The sequence below is a fragment of the Opisthocomus hoazin genome, chromosome 14 (genome assembly GCF_030867145.1).
Source record: "Opisthocomus hoazin isolate bOpiHoa1 chromosome 14, bOpiHoa1.hap1, whole genome shotgun sequence".
Lineage (NCBI taxonomy): Eukaryota > Metazoa > Chordata > Aves > Opisthocomiformes > Opisthocomidae > Opisthocomus > Opisthocomus hoazin.
This window is the reverse complement of record NC_134427.1, coordinates 10,410,752-10,432,584: the sequence shown is the minus strand read 5'-3', so window position 1 is coordinate 10,432,584 and position 21,833 is coordinate 10,410,752. Positions and strand designations below refer to the sequence as shown.

The 21,833-nt window shown below is 49.8% G+C and overlaps 1 protein-coding gene across 3 annotated transcripts; it reads left to right on the top strand.

The window, feature by feature from the left end:
* The first annotated feature begins 1,380 nt into the window (after positions 1–1,380).
* On the top strand, positions 1,381–15,820 carry LOC104335742 (UAP56-interacting factor). Of its 3 annotated transcripts, none has more exons than XM_075435634.1 (9): positions 1,381–1,502; positions 5,649–5,792; positions 9,135–9,277; positions 11,288–11,415; positions 12,269–12,353; positions 12,791–12,834; positions 12,921–12,995; positions 13,669–13,780; positions 14,534–15,820. In XM_075435634.1, exons 1-9 carry the CDS (start codon positions 1,421–1,423, stop codon positions 14,627–14,629), a joined length of 909 nt encoding a protein of 302 aa, XP_075291749.1. In that variant the 5' UTR covers positions 1,381–1,420; the 3' UTR covers positions 14,630–15,820. The 3 variants fall into 3 exon arrangements, with proteins under 3 accessions (XP_075291749.1, XP_075291748.1, XP_075291747.1); XM_075435633.1 differs by having other exon boundaries at positions 12,266–12,353; positions 12,794–12,834; XM_075435632.1 differs by having other exon boundaries at positions 12,266–12,353.
* Positions 15,821–21,833: the final 6,013 nt, after the last annotated feature.

Genomic DNA, 21,833 nt, shown 5'->3' with positions numbered 1-21,833 from the left:
CTCGTGTAGGAAACGACACTGCGATAGACCTCCTCTCCCTGTCTATCGCTAAGGCTTGGCCTACATGGATACCTCCAGCCCTTTCCCAGCAGCCACGGCTTCCCTGGCTGCTCTGACCAAATTGTTGGGATATTTTAATGATTCCCTTTGAAGGACAGCTCTTGGACTAGGGGAACACTAGAGCCAGGGCACCCCAAAGAGCACCAGCACCCCCAGGACACCTTGCATATCACAGAAAATTGCAAGTGGGAGATTGTGACCTCATTTCCTAACATTTCATGTTAAAATGTGTTAACGAACATCCTGCAGTGTCATTGTAAAAGACGGCTGAGGTTGTTTGTTGGAAGAGGAGTGGTTGTTCTCCCAGCTCTTCTCTTCCATTTTGTTTGGCTTTGGGTTGGGTTTTTTTATCATGTCTTTAAAAGTAGAGGAAGATGGTTTAGCTCACATCTTGTATTCAAACTGCAGAATAGCACCAGTGCTGCAACCAGCGTGACGCAGAGACTGACAGATCCCCTGCAGAGCGTGGCTTTTGCGAGTGACCAGGATGGTGCTGAAAGACCAATCCCAAATGGAAGCTCGCTCCCCAAGAGGTTCGCAAACTGAATGCAAGCTCAGAGTCCGCGTTTCGAAAGTTACCTTGCTTTTCTAGTCTGCAACATGAGGCAAAGTCATTCCTTATTTCACATCGCTCAGAAATGACTGGTGGGTTTTTACGACGTGTCTGCACCTGGCGCGCACCCCAGAGGAGAAGGATGCGGGGGGAGAAGAGCGTTAGCGGAGAGGCTGGGGAACGGCGCTTAGCAGAGAGCTAGCGGGGAAGGGCTGCTGGAGAGGAGCCCCCGAACAAGCGGGGAGGCAGCGAGGGCCGCTCCTGGGGTGCAGGGGGTGCAGAGGGGCCGGGCAGCGCTGGGAAGAGAGGGAGAGCCCGGGGGCAGCGGGGCTGGAGAGGAGGGGGCCGGAGGGGACCCGTGTGGAGCAAGCCTGGGGGCAATGCTCGGCGGGGCTGGTCGGTCAGCTGGCAGGGAGAGGGGGTGTCCGGGCACAGAGGGCAGGGCGCTATGGGTGGGTGCTGGGGCGGGGCTGGCCGGGGTGGGTGCGGGGCGGGGCAGGGCGCTGTGGGTGGGTGCCGGGGCGGGGTGTTGTGGGTGGGTGTGGGGCGGGGTGCCGTGGGTGGGTGCGGGGCAGGGCAGGGTGCCGTGGGAGGGTGCGGGGCGGGGTGTCGTGAGTGGGTGGGTGCGGGGTGCTGTGGGTGGGTGCGGGGCGGGGTGGCGTGAGTGGGTGGGTGCGGGGCGCTGTGGGTGGGTGCGGGGCGCGGTGCCGTGGGTGGGTGCGGGGCGGGTGCCGCTGGCGGCTGCCGGCACATTCCGGGCACGCGCACTGGGCGGCGCGGGGCGGTGGCAGCGCGCGGTCGGAGCCCATGGAGGCGGCGGGGCCGCAGCCGGGCCCGGGCTCCGCGGCAGGGCCGGAGCCGGGAGCCGAGGAGATTGACATGTCCCTGGGTAGGTCCGGCGGGGCGAGGTCCCTGCCCGGGCGGGGGGCGGCGGGGGTCCCGGCGCGGGGGTTTGGTGCGTGGCGGCCCGTGCCGCCGCGGGGCAGGCAGAGCCGGGCAGCGGAGCGCGGCGCGGCCCCGCAGTGCCGGTGCTCCCCGGCGCCCCTGCAGCCGGCAGCGGTGGAGGGGGACCGGGTGGGAACGGCGGGGAAGCAGCCGGGGGGAGGAATGGCGGCTCCCAGCCCAGCTCCGGGCCTGGCTGGCGGCTCCCGAAACTTCGGAGGGGGAGCGTCAGGCGCGGCGGGTCGGGAGGGGCGGACGTCGGGCAGCCCGCTGTTGGAATGAGGACATGAGGCAGGTCCTCGGGGGCGCGGGCTATTTATAGCGGCTGCTCGTGGTGCTCGCCGTTCCTCTGGCACCGGGTGCGTGGACTGCGCAGAAACAGCTGCCCTCTCGCTAACTCCGAGGGCCTGGGCTCTGACGCTTGGATGATGGATCTTGGTGGATTAGCGTGGTGACGTCTCTACTGCGGAAGGAAAGTCCACCAGCACCTCTTACTATTGGTCAGCTTCCTAACCAAAACCTGGTGTCGTTTCTTCCCAGCAATGAGCCACTTGTCAGGAATAGCAGAACATTTTCCACTGCAAGCTCAAACTGATCCCTTGGCTGAGACACCTGTGTTTTAACGGTGCTGTGAGGTTTTACACCTATAGTGGGTCAATAATTTTTCATTTAGTTTTTTCCTATGGTGGTGCACACCCTTTTTCTGTTTGCTGACGTGTGATACTGCCTTTGCTTTTGCTCTTCATTAGCACTTCCCTGGGTTACAGAATCACAGAATGGTAGGGGTTGGAAGGGACCTCTGTGGGTCACCCAGTCCAACCCCCCTGCCGAAGCAGGGTCACCCAGAGCAGGCTGCACAGGACCTTGTCCAGGTGGGTCTTGAATATCTGCAGAGAAGGAGACTCCACAGCCTCCCTGGGCAGCCTGTTCCAGGGCTCCGTCATCCTCAGAGGAAAGAAGTTCTTCCTCATGTTCAGACGGAACTTCCTCTGCTTCAGTTTGTGCCCGTTGCCCCTTATCCTCAAGCCAGGATACACTTTACTCAGGGCAGAAGACAGAACTGGAAAACAAGAGCCCTGGTAAAGAACTGATATTTTTCCCGTCAGGTGCTTGTTCTGTGCGTTCAGATACGTTGGGCCTTACTTGAGTTAGCAGTCACGGGAAACAGGGGGAGTTACTCTGAAGAGTAATCCTGGTAGATCTAATTATATCTTGAGGGCATAGGGGTACTTTAAATGACCTCTCAGGATCCGTTCCAGCTCATGCGGTACTCCATTACATTAGTCTGTTAACCCCATATCATATTTATGGGCACAAAAGGCAGAGTAACAACTCGTACCCAAACAAAAAAAAGACACTGAAAGGTGACAGACCGGGCAGCCTTTCTGTTCCCAGCAAGCTCTTCCTTACACTGTAGTTAGCCCACCCCTGGATGCCTTCATCCACCTCTTTGCAGAGCAAGCAGGGATGTTGTCGATACGCTTCAAAGCAGTCTGTGCCCCAAACAGCACATGTCCCAAAGGCACACTTAGCGGAGAACATCGGTGCATTCGTACCGGGAACATCGCCCAGCCTCTCCCAGCGAGCTCTTTCTGTCAGACTTTATGGAGAAATCACAAAAGCAGTCACGCAGTGTATTCTTACATCTGGTCTTCTTTGCTTTCCCTGGCATTTCTGTTAATTTGGACACAGGAGTTTCTTGATAGTAAATGACAAGTGACAAGCGCTGGAGGTATGATGTGCTGTTCATGGTGATCACCCTTTGGAAGCTAATGGCACTTTTGTGCTTCCACTCCAGTGATTCATTAAGGAGCTGGAGTAGCCACTGCCTGGGAAAAGGCCTGATTTGGACACTTCTTTCCTCGCTGATTTGTTAAAGTAAAGTTAACACGTTCTACTTGGAGCTTAACGGATGTGGCATTATTACTTGCTAATATTTTTCTGGAAGATTTGAGATTAAAAGAAGAAATCATTGGAAAATATAAATTAATGAGGAGATGTCCCTTTGCCTTTCCTCTTCATCAGAACAGCTTGAATTAACAAGATCCCCTTGATTTCAGACCAACTCCTTGAGAACTGAGGGGCGTTGAGCTGTTTCTTCACAGGCCTCTGCATCTAAAAGTAGCTTGTGCATGGTCCAGATCCCCCAACTTCCAATGCCGTGTTTTAAAGAGATGAAAACACTTGTTCAGGATGGGAAAGAGCTTTCAAAACCCTGCCAGGAATACCACCTTCCTTTGTGTCCCTTGTGCTCTCTCTGTCGTAAAACAGAGCACGTCAGTGCAGCTCAGGGCATGTGCAGCTGGTTACAGCAGCAGTGCCTAGGGAAGCATCCAGGATGCTTGGCTGGGTCCAAACTGATGAAGCACAGTGGCAGAATGTCCTTGGGAGAAATTTTGTGTCATCTTCTCAGTGCTTCTAATACAGTTTTAAACCAGAAGTGTCTAAATCACAGGGAAAATAATTGGTTGTTTCATACAGGCTCTGCGCCTTGGGAACCGCATTTGGATGGTGTCTTACAAAGAAAGTGAGAAACATCTCGTAGTTCATGGAAGATCTCAGCAGAGCACCTGTTCAGAGCTGCCTAGTAAGCAGTTTGGATGAGGGGAGACGTTGGCAGGACATCCTGCGTCCGTTTTGCTGCATTCGGGCTGGTTTATACCCCTTTTGTGGCGGGGCGGCGATGGGGACTCCGAGGTGAGAGGCAGCTGTGCCCGGTCCCGGCGCTCGTACTGCAGCAGCACAGGAGCTGCCTGGTTGCCCTCCATTCTGTCTGCAGAGAGCTGTGCAGGGTTCCCAAAATATCTTACTGCTGCTGGCTTGGAGGCAAGCATGGAAATCGAATCGATGTGTTCAACGTGAAGCAGCAGAGCTGGCTCTTTCGGTGCGGTGCACAGGTCTATGCGGGAAAACCCAAGTTTTGCAAGGGGAGAGGCAGCATCGCCTGCACAGTCCTCTTGTAGTTGAGATGTTCTCCCTCTGCTTCACCAGGCAACAGCAGAAGCTAGGAGGTTCTTGCTCTGTGGTTGATACATCTTTATCCATCTGTTTCTAGGTTAGCTCTATTGAGTAGTTAAGCAGGAGCATTTACTCCAGATAGATGGTCAGAAAATCAAGAGTCAGATCCTGAATACTGTGGCACTTAAAATACAACGTACTGCTGATATTCGTTGTGCATGTTACACCTGTTTGCTTACTGGGTTTTGAGCTGTGGGGATTTGTGGCTTCAAGCTTCATCTTCTATCACCAAGGGCTAGAAACTTGCTTTGTTTTCTTAAAGCACTGAGGAGGGACGTGCAGGTAGCTGACTCCAGGAGATGGGAGTTGAAAGGAAACTGTAGAACCGCCTGGTGAACCATGAGTGTTTGCAGGACCCTGTTGTCCCCTTTCTTTACAGTTGACCCGTACAAGTGAGATTCCTTGCCCGCAGCCCTCGTGTCGCAGTCTTCATTGCACCAAGCTTCACTTCTCCCCTTTTCAAATTTAGGGGCTAGGGGGACATTCATCCCACTTGTGTTTGCATGGCACTTGAACAGCTTTTTTGTTGGTTATGTCAGGGGTGCAAGTATCCCCTGCATGGGAGTGCCCCTGTCCCATGTGTGGCAGGGGCAGCCCTTGGAGTGGCCGTCACAGTGTGGGTGCACCCATGGGTGCTTCTGCCCATTCTCCCCGCTTTGATCACCTGTCCCACAGCCTCCCAGATCAGACCTTCTCAAAAAATGTTCTCTGCCCGGCACTGAGCTCCTGGTGCCCCTGCAAAAACATATGCCCTTATGCTTGTGGGAAATCTGCAGGATCAGATCCGTCAGTGGGATGTGGGTCTGAAATCTCTGTCCTGCACATGGTGGAGATGTGCCGGGTGGTAGCATATTTTTAAATAATTTGCTGCACTCTAATCTCCAGCCCTCAGGAGCCAAGTAAATTGATCCTATACTTTCTGAGCTAAGCTTAATCTTTTATTGTCTGGCCAACGTAGCTCACAGAACTGCAAGCTCCATTTTTACTGCGGACAATTGCAAGCAGCGGAAGTGGGGAATCACTGTTGGTAGAAAGTGCAGGTTTTATGGGTTTCCCCTTTGCCATTTTGATCTAGATGACATCATAAAACGCCACAGGAAAGAGCAAACAGATGCCAGCGCTGCAGGTGACGGGCGAAGGCAGCAGGTCAAGAACAGGAATTCGGCGTATGGGTATGGGCGGCCCCGTTTCCGCGCCTGGATGCAGAGGAATTTGCAAGGTAGGTGAGCGCCTTGGGATGGCGGAGCCTGCCAAATTGGAAAACATGTTTGTGTAACAAAATACAGCTCTTAAATACTTCTCCTGTCTAATTCCTGTCTGCATATAAGATGCATTCGGGCTCTAAATAGCTTTTCTCTCTGCAACAAAGGAATATGAGGGCCCTTTCAGAGCATAAATTCATCCATTTCTCTCTCTTCCACCCTGTCATGAATTACTAATTCAAAGTGACTTAATATCTATTCTCTATTGCCTGTCGGCTTTGCATATTTTAATTATGCCTCTTCCTAATCCTCTTTTTCCCAGAACACACTTAAATTACCCCTTCAGTAACTGTCTTTCATAGCTCAGTTGTTGGAGCTAATTTGTCACTTTTGCCAACCATGCTATTTTTATGATGAGTTTTTTTATAGTACTGTGTAATCATACACGAATCTGTGTTTGGTTCTACAGGCTTTTATCTACAAAATCAAAGCAATCTGCTGCACGAAACGCATCTTTATAAAAAAATTTTGCTTTTTTTTTTTTAAATTACTGCTAAATCACTTCATTGAAGATTTTAGTGACTTTTGCAGCAATGTCTTTGCAGTCCCGATGGAGTGCCAATGGCGCATCAGGACAGTGGGATTGCTGGGAGCGATCCTGCTTGTCTCTGATCTACCTCCCATTCTCATGTTCTTGGTCTGCACCACATATTGCCTTACTGAGAATCGTTCTGGTTCAAAACAGAGTGATGATAATTGCCCTTTGCAAATTGATTTTTCTGTCAGAAGCACAGGCTTTGGTATTTTTCTGCACTCAAGCCACTACTGCACGCAGAGTCAAATAAATCAAACAAAGTATTTTTTTAGCTATTTCTTAGAAAAGAGAACTTCTCTGTTCATTTATAGAATGATTTGTGCTAGTCTTAGTATTTCATAGGTTTTAATTCAGCCCTGCCGAGTGTAGAGACCCACCATGGTGTGTGGAGCTGATGCCAGCAGCAATTTTGGGAAGCTCAGCACGACTAGGAATTTAGCCTATAATTCTTCGGGGACTTGTTTCACTTTGGTCCCAGCTGAAATGCAGTCCCTTCTGGGCTGAGACGTGATAACCATTATCAAAACGACGATCAGAACAGCCCAGCACTGTAATGACAGAGCATGGAGAAGGGTATTACGCTGATTAAACCGGCAAGAGAATTCGTGCAAGCGAAGTGCTGTTCTCCCTCCTGGAATATGGCTTAAACCATCTCCCCAGTGGGGGAAAGATGTTTTTTAATGGCAAGAAATTTGAATTTCAAATCTCCTCAGAAAAAGAGTCTGTCAGACATTGGAGCTTCTCCCCAGACTGGACTTACTGGGCAGAGGTGCCCCTTGGCCAAGCCAGGTGTGCTCAGCACCAGTCTCTGAACGTGCACCCAAATGAGACAGGGGTCTTCTCCAGCTGCTGATGCTGTGGGTTTTTACTGAAATGTTCTTTTGTTAATAAATATCTGGCAGACTTTTTGCAGAGATGGAGCCTCCCATGTGTCACACTTGGGGATATGCGTGACAGACCGAGGCCTTGGTCCCCAGCTGGAGTACACGGGGCACCCCTCAGAGGCCAATGGCTCCATCGTTAGTTATTTATGCTGGCTGAAGCATGCCCGAGTGCACCGCTGAGCAGAGGCTCTCTAATATGAACTGACTGACAGGCATGATTTTCTAGCCAGGGCTGCCTTTTGCATCGGTCCCTCCCGTTGCACCAGTGAAATACCTGGGAAAAGCAGCTGAGCTCGGTCTGTCTCGCTGCAGAGGAGATGCCTTCTCCAGGGTGCCGGAGAGCTTGGTGACCCCCAGGAGAGGGGTCTGGCAAACAGGCAAGAGAGAGCGGCAAGCCCAGGGTGGTTCTTGAAGGTATCAAGAAAGGGAAAAACCAACCGTGGGGACAGAACCAAGAGGAGAAAAAAGGGCTGTTAAACACAGCGAGACCACATCTGGTCAAAAAGACAGACTGCCAAAATTCAAGTGTTTGTCAGGAGAGGAGTGTTTACACACCTGCACTTCTGCAGTGAGAGGGCATCTTTGCACAGAAAATCACTGCTGGCCCCGGAGCGCTTGTGAACAGCATTGCATTTTTGTGAGTGTTCCCAACCAGCACCCCCAGCCGTAGGGAGCGAAGCACCCTGACGTGCTGTTTGGGAGGTGCTGCCCACGGGCATGTCCTGGTGTCCTTTTGTTTTAGAGCCAGAGCAGCTCAAATTGTCTTCACCTGTATTCCAGTGTAACCAGCCCATGCTGGCGCTGACTGGTGTTACACCCTGGGGCTGGAGCCTTCATTAATCACTGCGGTGATGGCCCCTGACAGGAGTGTCACCGCTGCCTCAGAACACTTCATTTCTAATTGCTTCAAGTCATTATAAATTGCTGTGGTGTAGGAATCAGTGGTATAGGATCAATACATGAGTCTGACTGCTGTGTGGTTTGTGTCAGTGAGGTTCTGCTATATGGTGCAGGGGTTTAACTGCGCTCTTGCTGCCCTCTGCCATGCAGTGCTTTATGCCTGATTTATGCACCCCTCTGAGTGTATGTGCACGTTTTGCTGGTATAGTGACTCGGAAAATGTCTACTTCATTATGAGTACAGAGGTGTATCACATGGAGTAGTAATTAGGCTTTAATGCACTGTGCCTCCTTCTGACGGAGTGCTTTTCTCTCGGTCGACACTTTGGCACACTTCAAAATCATAATAGGCTTAGGGGAAAGCGTTAAATGCAAGATAAGCTGTTGCTGTGTATGTACTGTGCAGTTACATAAAAAAGCAGAAGGTGCCGCCTTCAATATATGCAGTAAGTAGGGATATGTCAAGCTAAAAAAAAAAAAAAAAAAATATATATTATGGTCCAGTCTTCACTTATCAAGTGCTGTAATGTGGGCACTCAGAGCTGTTCCAGGCTGCTTTGGGGTTGGCTTCTGGATGCTTGAATCACTTGTGTATCTGTATAAAAAGGCTTTTCCTTTTCACAGTTAATTCCTAGCAATGTGAGCTCTGACAACAGGTTGACAAGTTTCCTGATGTGAGTGTTCCTGCCTTTATTAGGAGTCAGAATTGTGGAAGGCTTTTCTCTTCTATATTCTTTCAAATCAAGTAATGAGTTTGTCAGTCCTACATATAATAAGAATGTTAGTGAGACATTGGAAATATAAATTATTTAATATTCTGCAAAATGAATTCACTTTTCTGGGATAAATTAATGTGATTCTTGCATCACTGTTTATATAGATCCTCCTATATCATATTAAGTTAACCTTGTAATCCATTTGCAAAACTGCAATCATAAATCGAGTTTGGAAGGATGCTAAAATAAGAGTTTATTTTTGTAGGACCCAGCCGTTTCAGAAGAGGGTTTGGACAACAACAGTACAATTGGAGACAATTCAGGAATACTGTGCCCGGTCCCAGGAGAAGAGCAGCTGCCGCATTAAATGGAGTGAGCCCTTTAAATCGCCAGCCATCGGCTCAAGAGGTAGGGGGGGTGAGGAAGGTACAGCTGTTCTCAAATGTCATGTAGAAATCTGCTGGGTTCTATGATCCTGGATCACCCCAAAGAACAATCTACATAAAAAATTTACAGGCACCATCTTTTACATGCCTGTACACAGTATTTGTGTGCATTGTTGAGTACAGACACATATGCATATAACATAGGAATTTTCCAGTTGGTTTTATAAGCTTATGACTTGGCATAATTTTACTGAATCAGTTCTCATGGGTTTTACAAAAAAGATTTAAAAAAATGTATTTTAAAATATTTAAAAATATTTCCATAAAAACAAATTCCATGTCATCTCATCTGAGTATTATCATTTAGAGGAGATATGTTAAGATTCACCATTATTCGTCCTCCGCCCAGAGCATTTTCCAAGGTCCAGTGAAGTCAAAGGACAGACTGTTGTTGGCTTCAGGTGGCTTTGGTTCAGAGACATACTTTTCACAAAGTAAGTGGTTATTCCCACAAGAGACACTGATTCTCAGTATTGTGACAGTCGTGGGTCAGATTGCCCGCGTGCTTCACTGTAAAATGCATTTTTTTTTTCCATTCATGGCTTTCCATTTTTCAAGTTTAAATGTTTAGGTCTTGTCTCTGCTTAAATACGCTTAAAAAAAAAGATTGAAATATTTTCATTTGTTTTTTCAGTTATTTTTGAGACTCAAGAGATGAGAAGGAAGCTAGTGTTCACCATTAAAGTAATTCTTACAGGTTTCTTCTAGGTATCGCTAGTATTAAACTGGCTTGGCATAGAAGGTGGAAATCAAGTGTGCGGATAGTGCTCTGTGAGAGGGGGTTGTTTTTTTCTGCACGGATGGAAATCCACTGAATTAGGAAGTCGCATATGCTCAGTAAGCTTTTAGAAGAAAGTGGTGAACATGATGGCACATTTAATGGCTGTGTCCTGGGGGTATAAATAAGAGATCCCTAAACTGAGCATGCATGTGCGTGGAGCGTGATTATTCCTGAAAATAAAGACTGTGATGACTCAGATAGGGAGTGTGGGTGGGTGTTAACAGAAAGTAATAAGTAATTGCTAGGTGGCATAATTCTATGGTGGCTTCCATTTTGCAGAAATAAACCAAGTGGGAAGAATGTGGAAACACGTCTCAGTTAGTGGGTAGTAACAGTGATGGTGGTTGTCCCTCAGAAATACGTGGGATAGAGTCCGTGGCAGTCTGTATAAGTAACTGCAGGAGGACCTGCACTGCTGAGGGGTCTTCTGATGTGCTTCATGCTTCAGGGCTTGGAGCGAGCAATGTACATGTCCAAACAAGCAAGAGTCAATGACTGAAAGGAAATCTGAGCAAAGCTGTAATGCTTGGCTTGTGCGAGATTTACTCTCCATGGACTAATTGTTTTTTGTATTTCTACACCATTAGACTGAAACATTCTTTGTGGTACTTGTAGTTTCATGTCCAGGAACCGAGGCACACATACTGATTTTTGACAACAGTGTGTACTGAGTCCAGATGTTGAGACTACAGTGACGCTGCTCGGTAGGAATATTCCTGCCATAGGTACAAAAGACCGTGGAAGAGACCAGGTTTTAACGGATTTAGCGAGTTGGTTTCCACCAAAGGAGGAAAAAAAAAGCACTTGCACAGAAGGATTTTTCTGTTGCAAGACTGGAGAAGTTGCAAAGGCAAAACAGTTGGGAATGACAATTCAGGGAAAGCAGAGCACACAGCACGGGGCTGAGCCCCATCTGAAGCAATCGCAAGCGGCGCTGAACATGTCCAGGAGCAGCGAGGGAATGGCCGCAGTGTCAGCAATCACCACCCGCAATTTGGAGCAGGCTGGATTTCCCAGAGCCAATTTTTTGGATAGCGCCAAAGAAAATGCTAAATAAATGCACCAGCTTTTCAGGCAGCCGCAGTCGGCGGAGGGAAGGATGGTTGCGTTCTGTTGCTTGCGGTCGCTCTCTCTTCGTGCACTGAGATTGCGGCACGAGTGGCAACTGCTGAGCTCTCACTGCTCTTTCAGGGCAACAAGAACAACGATGCTTTTGCCAAGAGCAGTAGCAGTGGGCAGCCAGAGGGATGGCGACGGCAACCCCCAGGCCCCAAGAGATTCAGAGCAGCCACTGCCAGCAACCATGCCCTGGGGAGAAGGTAAAATCTTTGGTAACTCTGGGCTTTTTTGGTTTTCAGCGATTCCCTGTGCAGCTCCTGGGGCTTTGCTCTCGGTCTGTGCCAGCTGGGAGTGGCTACAGCCGTGAGCACATGCAGCATGAGAAAAATACCCCTGGGTATGTTAGGAAAGCACCTGGAAATAAAACAACCTCGTGCTGATAGTTAATAATTCAGCTATTAGATCTGTCACTTTATTTTAGAAAGCAGGGAAAATGTGACCTTTGTATTTTTATTAAACTTTTCCTCTGTCACTTTGAGGAAAACTTTTGAAGGATGAAATAACATTTATTTTCATGAAGGCAGGAAATATAGACTCCAGCCATAACGGATAGGCAGGGAGAGGGTCTGTCCCGGTGAGGGGCTGCAGGAACAGACACTGTGCCACAGCAGCTGGGATGAAGGCAGGCTGCTGGGCGCTGGGCATGGTCTCAGTGCCCGTCTGTGTGGTCTTTGTGTTCTCCGAGCTCGAAAGGAAGCTCCATCGCAATCCCGTCTTTGTCTGGTCTGAGTAGAGCAGGGACTGAATGACCTCCAGAGGTCCCTTCTGACCAGATTTTTTTCTATGGTTTTCTTCCATGATTTGTTATTTTTTTTTAATGAGCAGAGTTCAGAACAAACACAAGCTGTTGTTTCATTTGAGCAGAAAAACAAGTTCCTCTGAAATCCTTTGCTGGCGGAAAAACCTGTTGGGCTGAACTTGGTAACACACAGCCTCATTTGCTTCTCCTACTGCTTTTTAATGCCACACTGGGTTAGACATTTCAGCATTAAACTCCAGGAGAGATCTGGCATCCTATTCACCTGTGTCCTTGTCTCTCTCCTCGTTTAGCAGCAGGCCTTTCCTGCTAAATCGGGGACCAGGCTTCCAGCAGAAGCGGATGCAGCAGCGGTTCTCCAAAGTCAACTTTCAGAGAGGGGTCAGTATTGAGACATTTTTTTCTGCAACCTGCTGATGGTGACAAGCCTTCAGTTTTACCAGGCTTTGCCCAGTTGTATCTTTGCTTCCAAAAGTAACTGGTAGAGATGGATGACTTTTAACACTCAATATATTCCTAGGAAAGTACTTGCAGGACAGGCAATTTTTAATGCAGCTTAATATTCTGGCAGCTGGGAAATAAAACCTGAGCAGGTGATAAAAGTAAACCTTGCAGCTTATACAGCAGCACAAACAGGACAAAGTAAAGCCACCCCATACAGATCACTGTGACAGCCGGAAACCCAAGATTAGCAAATTTCTTGACAACAAGCAAGGACAGAGCTATTCAGATATGCCAAATGAAATACTGGAAAAGGAATCATTGTTTCTGGGAGCTAATTCTTTAAGTCTTTTTTTTTTTTTAAATATATTTCACAGCAGATGGGTGCTAATGGAGAAGGGAAACCACCAAGGATGAGAAGGTAATTTCTGACCAAAGGTGTGCTGCAAACATGACGTGCTCTTTCACGCTCCAGTCGAAGCTGGATGCATCTCCCTGTCTTGGCAGGTGGCAAGTAAAACCCAGCCCTGGAGCAGTTCTGACGGTTTCTGTGGCTAATCCCCAGGCGGGCCAGACCGGCATGTAAGTAAATGAGGAGATTTGTTAGGATGGGAGCCCTACAAAAGCCATCACAAATCCCTTTAGCATTATTGCAGCTTTGCTTCTTCTGTAACAAGCGTGCAATGAATGGTTCAGACCCAAAATGGTTAGCAAATGATGTCTCCTTCCCTTCCTGGCATAGCTGAAAGGGGATGGTAGTTACCATGTGGCTCGTTTGTTATCCAGAGTAAGGAGAAATGGCAGCACCAGCAGCACCTGGGAGCAGCTGGCTGGTTGTGCTCGCTGTGGAGTGTCGCAGGGGAGATGCTGCATGTCCCAAAGGGATGTGGCACGCGCACTGTGTCAGAGGAGCGCGGAGGCTGGAAGGGAGCAGCTTCACCCCTGGGCTGAGCCGCTGCAGCTGCGGGACCAGCACCCAGCCAGGGGCAGAGAGAGGGGTGGGTGAGGGCACTTGGCATGTCGTGGACACAGACAGCACCCCATGATAGCCTCGGCGTGACACAGACCCCAGTGCTGGAACTCTGCCTGCACAGCAGCTCTCCTGGCACCCTTTGGACTCCCCCAGGCTGCTGTGAGACATGCCATGGGACGTATGGGGCGTGCAGGTCTCTCGTTTCCTCCTTGCTGGTTTGCAGATGATAGGAAGTGAGCTGCCTTAGCGTCCTGAGTGACTGCAGATCTGTGTTTTCCCCAGGCCTGGATCCAAGCGCCCGTTCCTGCGAAGCCAGAGGCCCCCGCCGCGGGCGGCCAAGCCCCAGCCCAAAGGGGTGCTGCTGAGATTCAACTTCCGTGCCATGGCCAACCAGGTAGAGGATTGCCGACGGAGCAGGCGCCTTGCACCCTGCAGCAGCCCTGCCACAAAGCTGTTAACATCACACACAGGTTGTTGGGGCAGCCACCTGGGTTTATCTAGCATAACCTGGGAGGAAAGTCCTGTAGCCATGGTGGCTAGGTTGTTCACAAAACTGAAGGCACCCGAGAAGACTGTTCAGCAACTACAGATGCAGCCCGATTTTCCCTGCTCTTTTGGCCCCTCTTGGCCTGTCCATGTGCTTGCTTGGAGCAGGGAGAGGCTCCTTGTGAGTGGTCCTGGCCGGGGAGGGCCATTTCACTGTCTGTGCTCCCTGCTCCTCAGAGACACACAGCACTTCTGGGCTTTGCTCTCTCTTTGCTTTGGTGACCTTCTCAGTGCCACGTTTTACGCTGAAGTATGTTCCGAGAGTCCCAGGGCAGGTCAGAAATCCTGCTCCACCTTCTTCATTGCCGGCGTTTCTTGTCTGGACGGTTTGGTTTTACTTGATGCCTTGTGCTATAATGCCATCTGCTTGCTCCTGTTCTTGCCGAGGATGCCCAGTGTCTTGGGGCTGGGTGCTGCTTGGAGGTTTTCCAGCTGCACACAGTCTGTCAAGCTCCTTGTCTCCGTGTGCTGAGTGGTTTAATTGACTAACTGGCTGTGAAGCACCATCTTAACTGATGGGCTCTAATCAATACCCTGCTACAAGTTTGGCCATGCTTTGTCATGAGACGCGGGACTGACTCGCTCTCCCTTTCCCCTGCAGACCAGCCTGACGCTGGATGAGAGGTTCTCTGGTCTGAGGAATAAGAGGCGCTTTACAGCAGCCAGGAGCGCCGGTCGGACGGTCACCATGCCTTAGCACCACATGCTCATCGCAGGGACTGCCCGTAACAGTCCAGGCCCCTAATGGGCAGCTCAATAAAACTCGATAGATTTCCTCTGAGATAGCTAATTTGGCAATGTGCCGTCTCCTTCCTTACGCACAGAATGAATGAGCGATTGAGGGCAGGGATGAGGCAGGAGGAGCGTTGGGGCAGAGCACACGGCAGGTGGGACAGGAGCAGGGTGGTGGAGGGGGATGAGTGGAGATGGATTTTCTAGGAGTGCTCTGCTGGGGAGCCGCGGGGCTGACACCAGCCCTGTCCCCCTGCCAGGGAACCTTGTGCTCCCCGGGGTGCCTCCTGCAAGAGAGAGGGGCAACCAGTTCCAGGTCATACCCGTGGAGCCTTCCCTGTGTTGAGGGTTGAGGACACTGCCTGCCCATGTGGGAGGCGAAACGGGGAGCAGAGCGTGTGCGGGGCTGAGGGATGTGCCCCAGCAGTGGCACCAGCGGGGATGCTCCGGCTGCCTGTGTTCCCCAGCATCCGCCTCGTGCCTGATTTGTTGTGCGTGCAGGCATCCCTGCCTGGAGGTTTGCAGTGTAAGACCTTCCCCCATGCTGCAAACCTCTCGCTCTGCCCCGATAGTCAGGCCTGAGCACCTTGCATTTCTCTTTGGTTTGCTGTGCTGTTCTGACTGCTGCTGCCAGCCTGGCTGTGACGACAGGGTGGGATGTGCCGTGCTGTGCCGTGCCGGAGCACAGACAGGCTGCCCCAGCCCAAAGCAGGCTTTCCAGTGCTACAGTAGTTCTGCGTTAGGGATTTCATACGTGCAGCTCCACCCATGCTCAAAGCAGCGACATAATCAAACTAGCAGCTGCAGGAGCGAGGCCAGGCCCTACAGCAGTCCGACAAACATTGGCTGAGATGTTAATGAGCTGGGTCTAGGCATTTGTTAACGAAGCCCTGCACCAACCATGAGTCACTGATCCATTCTCCACCCACTACTGCAACCTGGCACCAACGCGCTGGACACGGCCTGTTACTGGGCTCTAAGCTATACTTATTAAGGTAAATATTTGATAGACTGCTTTACATTTTACACCGAGCGTCTTTAGCAAGAGACTGGACTCGGCGTTGGTTTTATAGGAATGTGTGAAATGTTCTTAGTTGACAAAGCGGTGATGTACGAGTCCAATGCACTGAATAAAAAACTAACTTGTCAAATGTCACCTCTGGTTATTTCCCTTCCTTTAACAGGCTTTTGGCGCAGGTTCAGCCTCTCAGCGTGGCACTGCGGGGCACAGTACGTGTGGCTGCATGGGCTGCCATCTCGGCGCTTTTGGGGAGGCTGTGGTCCCCATCAGTGCCCACCCGCAGGCAGTTTGCTGCTCGCAAAGCTGGCTCCAAAGCACAACCAAAGCAGTGGGAAGTTTTCAATACATATTGTGTAAAATCTTTGCTGTGATCTCTTTCGCCTTTAACGTTATTGGCAAAATTATCAGAGCAGACCTGGCTTTGAGTACATCCAAAGCGAAACCAATGCAAACTGACTTCAGGTTAGTGAACTCAGGAGAAGACATCACTGCTTTGTGCCAATGATCTGGATGTCATGGAAGATGAACAAGAAACATTGTCACAAATGGCAATATCACGGATTTCAGTTGCACCTTCTCTATAACTATTGACAAAAATGGTGGACTCGCTAAGAAAACCTGATCACTTCTCAAACCAGATTGCAAAGGCATGGAGCCGTTCAGTCCTGAAAGAACACCTGAGTGTGCAGCATCCCCTCAGTCTTCAGAGCACACCCTGATACTATGCTCCAAATAGATGTTTTTCTGCAATCTGTACCTTATATTTTTTTTAAGTACTCCTTAGATTTAAACTGAGGGCTTAATGATAAAAACTATGCTTTTTTTCTAGCTTGATTCCCCCACAGGTCTAGGTGACTTTGCATGCAGCGTGAAATGGAACAGGCTATGCACGGAAGGGCACCGAATTTATATGTAGCAAAAAGGTGTAGCCATCATGCTAAAATGACCGAGAGGAGGCAGAGTCAGTTCACTCCAACAGGCATAAAATGCCCCTTTCTGTCACAGTACTAAAACCACAGAATAATTATCTCTAAAATTATCCTTGCTGTTGTGCATAGGGTGAGCTGCTGCGTGGAGCCCGGCTGCTCTTTGGGGAGGGTGTTTGTGTCGCGTGGTTCAGCACGCTTATTTAACCGTCTCCTGGGAGATGACTTTGTCCGGCCGGGCCGTGTTGGATGGTTTCCGTGGCGGTGAATGGTGCTGCACAGTCTGTCCGGCGGTCCCCGACAGAGAAGATGCCAGCAGGTGGCTGCTGGCTGAGCCCCCACCGTGACGGCTGCTCGCAGCGTGGGGCCACCGGCAAGGGGCAGCTGTGCAGCCTGGGAAACGTTTTTCCTCTATTTCAGGCCATCCGAAGCCATCTCCAGAATAACACCTCTGATGGTGTCCGAGAGGTTTGAAACTGTAGAAGGGTCTGAAGAGAGTCCCCGTAACACGTCCCAGGGGATGGGGGACACCAGCACATGTGTGTGGCCCCAGTCAGTCACCGCACTGCACCCGCAGTACCCATGATTTATTTCTTTAGCCACTTGTATCATTATGTTTAACAGCATTTGGTGGGGTTTTCTTCCACTTGCATTTTGCTATTCACTTTCTGTTTATTCGTCTATGCCTCCAAAGGCCGGTATCACAAGTGAATATTCATTCTTTTATGCCCTTTGCAATTTTTAGACCCGTGCTGTGTTCTCCCTTGCTCGCCTCCTTGCTAGGAGAAGAGCCTCGGTGTGTCTGCTTGTCCACTGCCTGGAAGCCAACCCATCCCTCTTGGTACCTTTCTACTTTTTCTAGCTCTGCTACATCTGCCTGAGACAGCAGGGCTGAAGCAGACATGGTATTTGAGATGGATTAATAGGGAGGCTCTGCTTTGTTTTCTGTTCCTCTCCTAATAATTCCTAACATTCCAGTTGTTTTCTAACCCAGAGTAGCCGCTTGGAGTAGAAAATGGTAAGGCACATTTGTATTGGTTTAATGAAACAACTTCCCAGGGAACATTTTCCGCAGAAGCCAGTCTCGCAGCCCACGTGTCGGTAGTAGAGAGGGCACCTGGAAGGCTGGCTGCAAGAGGATGTGCCCGAGGGTCTGACTTTCCCTGCTAAGACTAGCGCTGACCTTCGGTATTTTCTTGGCTGTTCACGGAATGTCTGCTTTGATGCTAAAAGCTACCTTTAATGAGCTTAACAGATGGGGGTAGAAGGCCAGATTTCCCTGCGAATTTCCCCGTTTATCAGTTCTTTCTGATTTTAGTGCCGTATGAGCAGGAGGAGATGTGCATCAGGTTACTCCCCAGTGTTTTGGGGCACATGTATTGCCACGCTAGCACAGGGCAGGGTCCCAAAGTGCTGCCTCAGGAGCAGCATGGCAGTAGGGGCCTCAAGAATAAAAATGTGTGGTTTGGGGCAGACCCATTGGTCAAATCTGTCCTGGTAACACAGCAGCAGCCAAGGCATCACAGAGCGGGGCTGGCAGCCTCTCCTGCATTGCACGGGGGTCTTTGTGCCAGCGGTTGTCAGTCCAGCTGCCAAACGACGTCAGGCAGGGTGTGAACTCGCTGCCCGCGCTCAAAGGTGCAGGGGGAATCGTCAGTGGAGGTGGAGCCCGCTGTTAGCAGCGGGAGCTGTTAGATTTTAGGGGTCCTTGGAGGGATTCAGGCAGCCAGAAACCACAAGCAAAATATTTAAACAGAAATCTGAGATCCAAGCAGCGTCTCAGGCACTGCAGTTCCCTCAGGGGCTGGGACAAACTGAGCTACAGGCAGAGCATTTGCCAGGAAGCAACCCAGTAGAAAAGGGAGTCACAACAAGCGGAGAAAAGGCACACAAACCCCTAGACTGAAATGTGAGGCAAGAACCAAATTGGACCCCGGACAGCAAAGCTACCTGGAGGGTGGAAACAGTCTGTGGAAGGTTGAACGGTACTTTATCAACTAACATTTCCAGAAATCTCATATCATTTCTGAACAAACCAGTGTGCTACCCCAGCACAGCACTAGGTGAGAAAGGGATGTAGGAAAGTGCTACAAACCTGAAGGGTTTACCACAATTTCCTAGACAACCAGGAAAACTAGCAGCATCCCTCCAGACTGCACCAGGCAATCCCAGTGCCTCCAGTTGAGGCGTTGCAATGGGCAGGATGCCCTGCTTTCACGGCTAGCCCTGCTCCGAGCTAGCGTTAGCTGCACTTTGTACCCTGGAAAAGGGATAGCTTCTTCCAGAGTTTTACTAATGGGCCTTTAACTTCCATTTGCGAGACAGAGAGTTATTTTTCCCTATTGCAGGTTCATTTGCTGAAGTCTTATTCCCACTGTTTCATCTACATCTCTGACCACTTTTATAGGCAACATAACATACAATGCTAAAATGTAGAGGCAAGAGGCGGAGAAAAGTTGGATTTGGGCTTTATCCACTCAAGATCAGAGGTTTAGGATTTAGTATTAAGCCATGTCCTAAAGCAGATCCTTCCTAGCTATGTCAGGACTGCTGCCAGCTCTCGTGATTTTATTGAAAGTCCTGTGATGTTTAATGGTGCAGTTAAAACCCGAGTTCCTGGAGGCAGGTCAGGAGGTGAAAATCTCAGCTTGCCTGTATTAAAAAGTCAATTTGCAATGCTGTGACTATGTGGGGAAGACCGTGACCCAAGAGTAACTTCAAAACCTGGGCATTAGATGCCAAAAAAACAAGGAACTTCTTAATTATTTTTCTTGAATGTCACGTTTCTAAGTCAACCTCATGATGTTTGGAGCTTGACTCATGGCTGAAACGCTCAGAGCTCACTGCTGCACCAGAATTAATCCATAGTCACATCTCATTGTGAAGAGGGATCTCTGTGCCACCACCAGCATTTGGAGACCTTTGTCCCTGCATCCCCCATTGCAGCAGCACATAGTTGCACAGCAGTAATAGCCCCAGCTTGTTGCAGAAACACATATGCCTGAGAAATGTGAGATTTGCTCTTTCCGGGGATCAAGACTAGAGAAAAGAATGTTCATCTCTAAATCACACCAGGCTGCAACTATTAACTCTCCTCTTGCCAGACTCCAGAAGGAAGATGACAGAGTGCAGGCTTCCTGCCCTGTGCCCTCAGATGAGTAATGGCACTGTCACTCTCCGGCCACCCATCCCTGGAGGCTGAGGGTGTCCCTGACCCTGGCCGTGGCTTGAGGAGTTGTACCATGGGGTGAAGATGGAGCGTGGTGACTGGCAGGACCCCCAAGGGTAATGCAGGCTGGGGTGCAAAGCGAAGCCAAGCGCCAAGGAGGGAGGGAGGCTGCTTTATGTTGTCTGTGAGTTTATTTGCAGGTGGTAATGCCTCCCCCAGCTGCTCCAGGAGCGGAACTTTTTGTCATTCTTGCTGGGAGTGTTCACAAACCTCAGGGAGCCTGCTGTGTTATGAGCAGTGCCAGGAACAGGTGAAGATCTGCACGTATTTTGTCCTCCCAGTGAATGTCACTGGAGAAGTAAGGGACTGCCAGAGACAAGGGGTTAAGGGATTTGGGAATCCACAGGACCTGGGTCAGGCAGGCTTTCCCTCCGCTTCTGCCAAGGGACATCCAGCATCCCCTGCTCTGAAGACCTTTCCTAGCTTCAGCGTTCCAACCTAGATGAGTCTGCATCCTTCTCTGCCTGTTCTTGTCAGCCCTATCCTCTGCTGAAATGGTTTTCCCCTCTCCTCTGTCCTGTGTCCCCACAGGAGTGTATGTAGGCAGAAGTCCCTTCCCCAGCCTACATTTTGCTCAGCACTTGCAGTTGCCTCTTTCAGCACAGTTCTCCCAGCCCTGTTAAGAGCCCTTCTCAAAGCCCACAAATGGAAAATTCCCGGTCTTAACATCCTGTACTCAAATGCGCCGTAACTGAAGAAGTTGTCTTACCTATGAGATACGAGCAAAGCTACTGCTATAGGTAGACAGCCCTTCAGTTTTTGAATTTTTCATAGCTTCATGCAAAAACCCACCCCGTGGATGCTCTGGCTTCACTCACCGAATGGTGCTCCTGCTGTCGTGCAGGGACCTCGCATCTCTTCTGTGTCATACCACAGAGCGCAGCTCTGCTGGGAAGAACAACCACATCACCAATCAAGACAGCAATATTTCATACCAGCCACTTTTGCGCCACACGAAGTCAGCCTTGCCAAGGAGGTATCTGCAGGAGCTCCTGGGTTTCACACCTCCTGTGGGCCTGCAGAGAGCACACATCCTAAATTCAGATTTTCCCCCTGCCCTAGACCCGGCACAATGTTTCATCTGTGCATTTGCTTAAAGGATTTCACTGTCGACCAATCCAAGGTTTCTCTGTTGACCACAGTTAATTTTGGTATGCAGGAAATGCCGGGGCAAAGACAGGAATCTAGCTGCAGTTTCAGTGTCTGTGAGCTGCCTGCTATGTATTAACAACAGACTAAACAGCTCTTACCAGTTGAGTCCCAGTTTCCATCACTACGGTTTTGTAGTTACGACACTTCTGCGATATGGAAAATAACTATGGAAAACCTCACCTGAGGAAGGACTGAGCTGAAACATCCTTAGATGTCTCGGTCTTCTCTAATAGCTATGGGTGTGCAGGAGCCTGTGGGTTCCTCAGCCCACATGGATTCAGGCGAGGGAAGAAAATACGGTCTGACAAGCAACAAGCCTTGGCTGGAGGGTATGTGACACGACTGAGGGTTTTCTCCCTGCAGGAAAGACTGAGGTCAAATATCTGTATTTGCATATTAGTGGTGGTGGAAGTTGCTTGTGTGCAATGAAAAGAGAACACAGCCCAAACAGCTAGAGACTAGAACAAGATTGATTTCCTTTTTTTTTACATAAGCCTATAAATTGTCCAGATCTTGCTCCTTTTTCTGAGGAACTGCTATCTGCAAAAAATTTGATTAATTCCACCTCAACACAAGAATGATACAGGGGAGGCAGGTTCCTCAGGGATCTCGATTCCTAGAAAAAACCACCAGTCTTTTAAGAGTTCACCAGCTCTACGTGAGGGGAAAAAATCATATGTGTGTTCCCCTTGCTGACAGTGATGAAAAGGGAAAGGACCATCAGGAAAGGGCCCTGCTTGGACCTCGGCACCAAACAGCTGAGAAGGGTTGGGGAGGATGGAGAGACTGCAAAGGGAAGCAAAAAGGAAACAAAGCCCTGCAGGAACTGTGGAGATCTCCT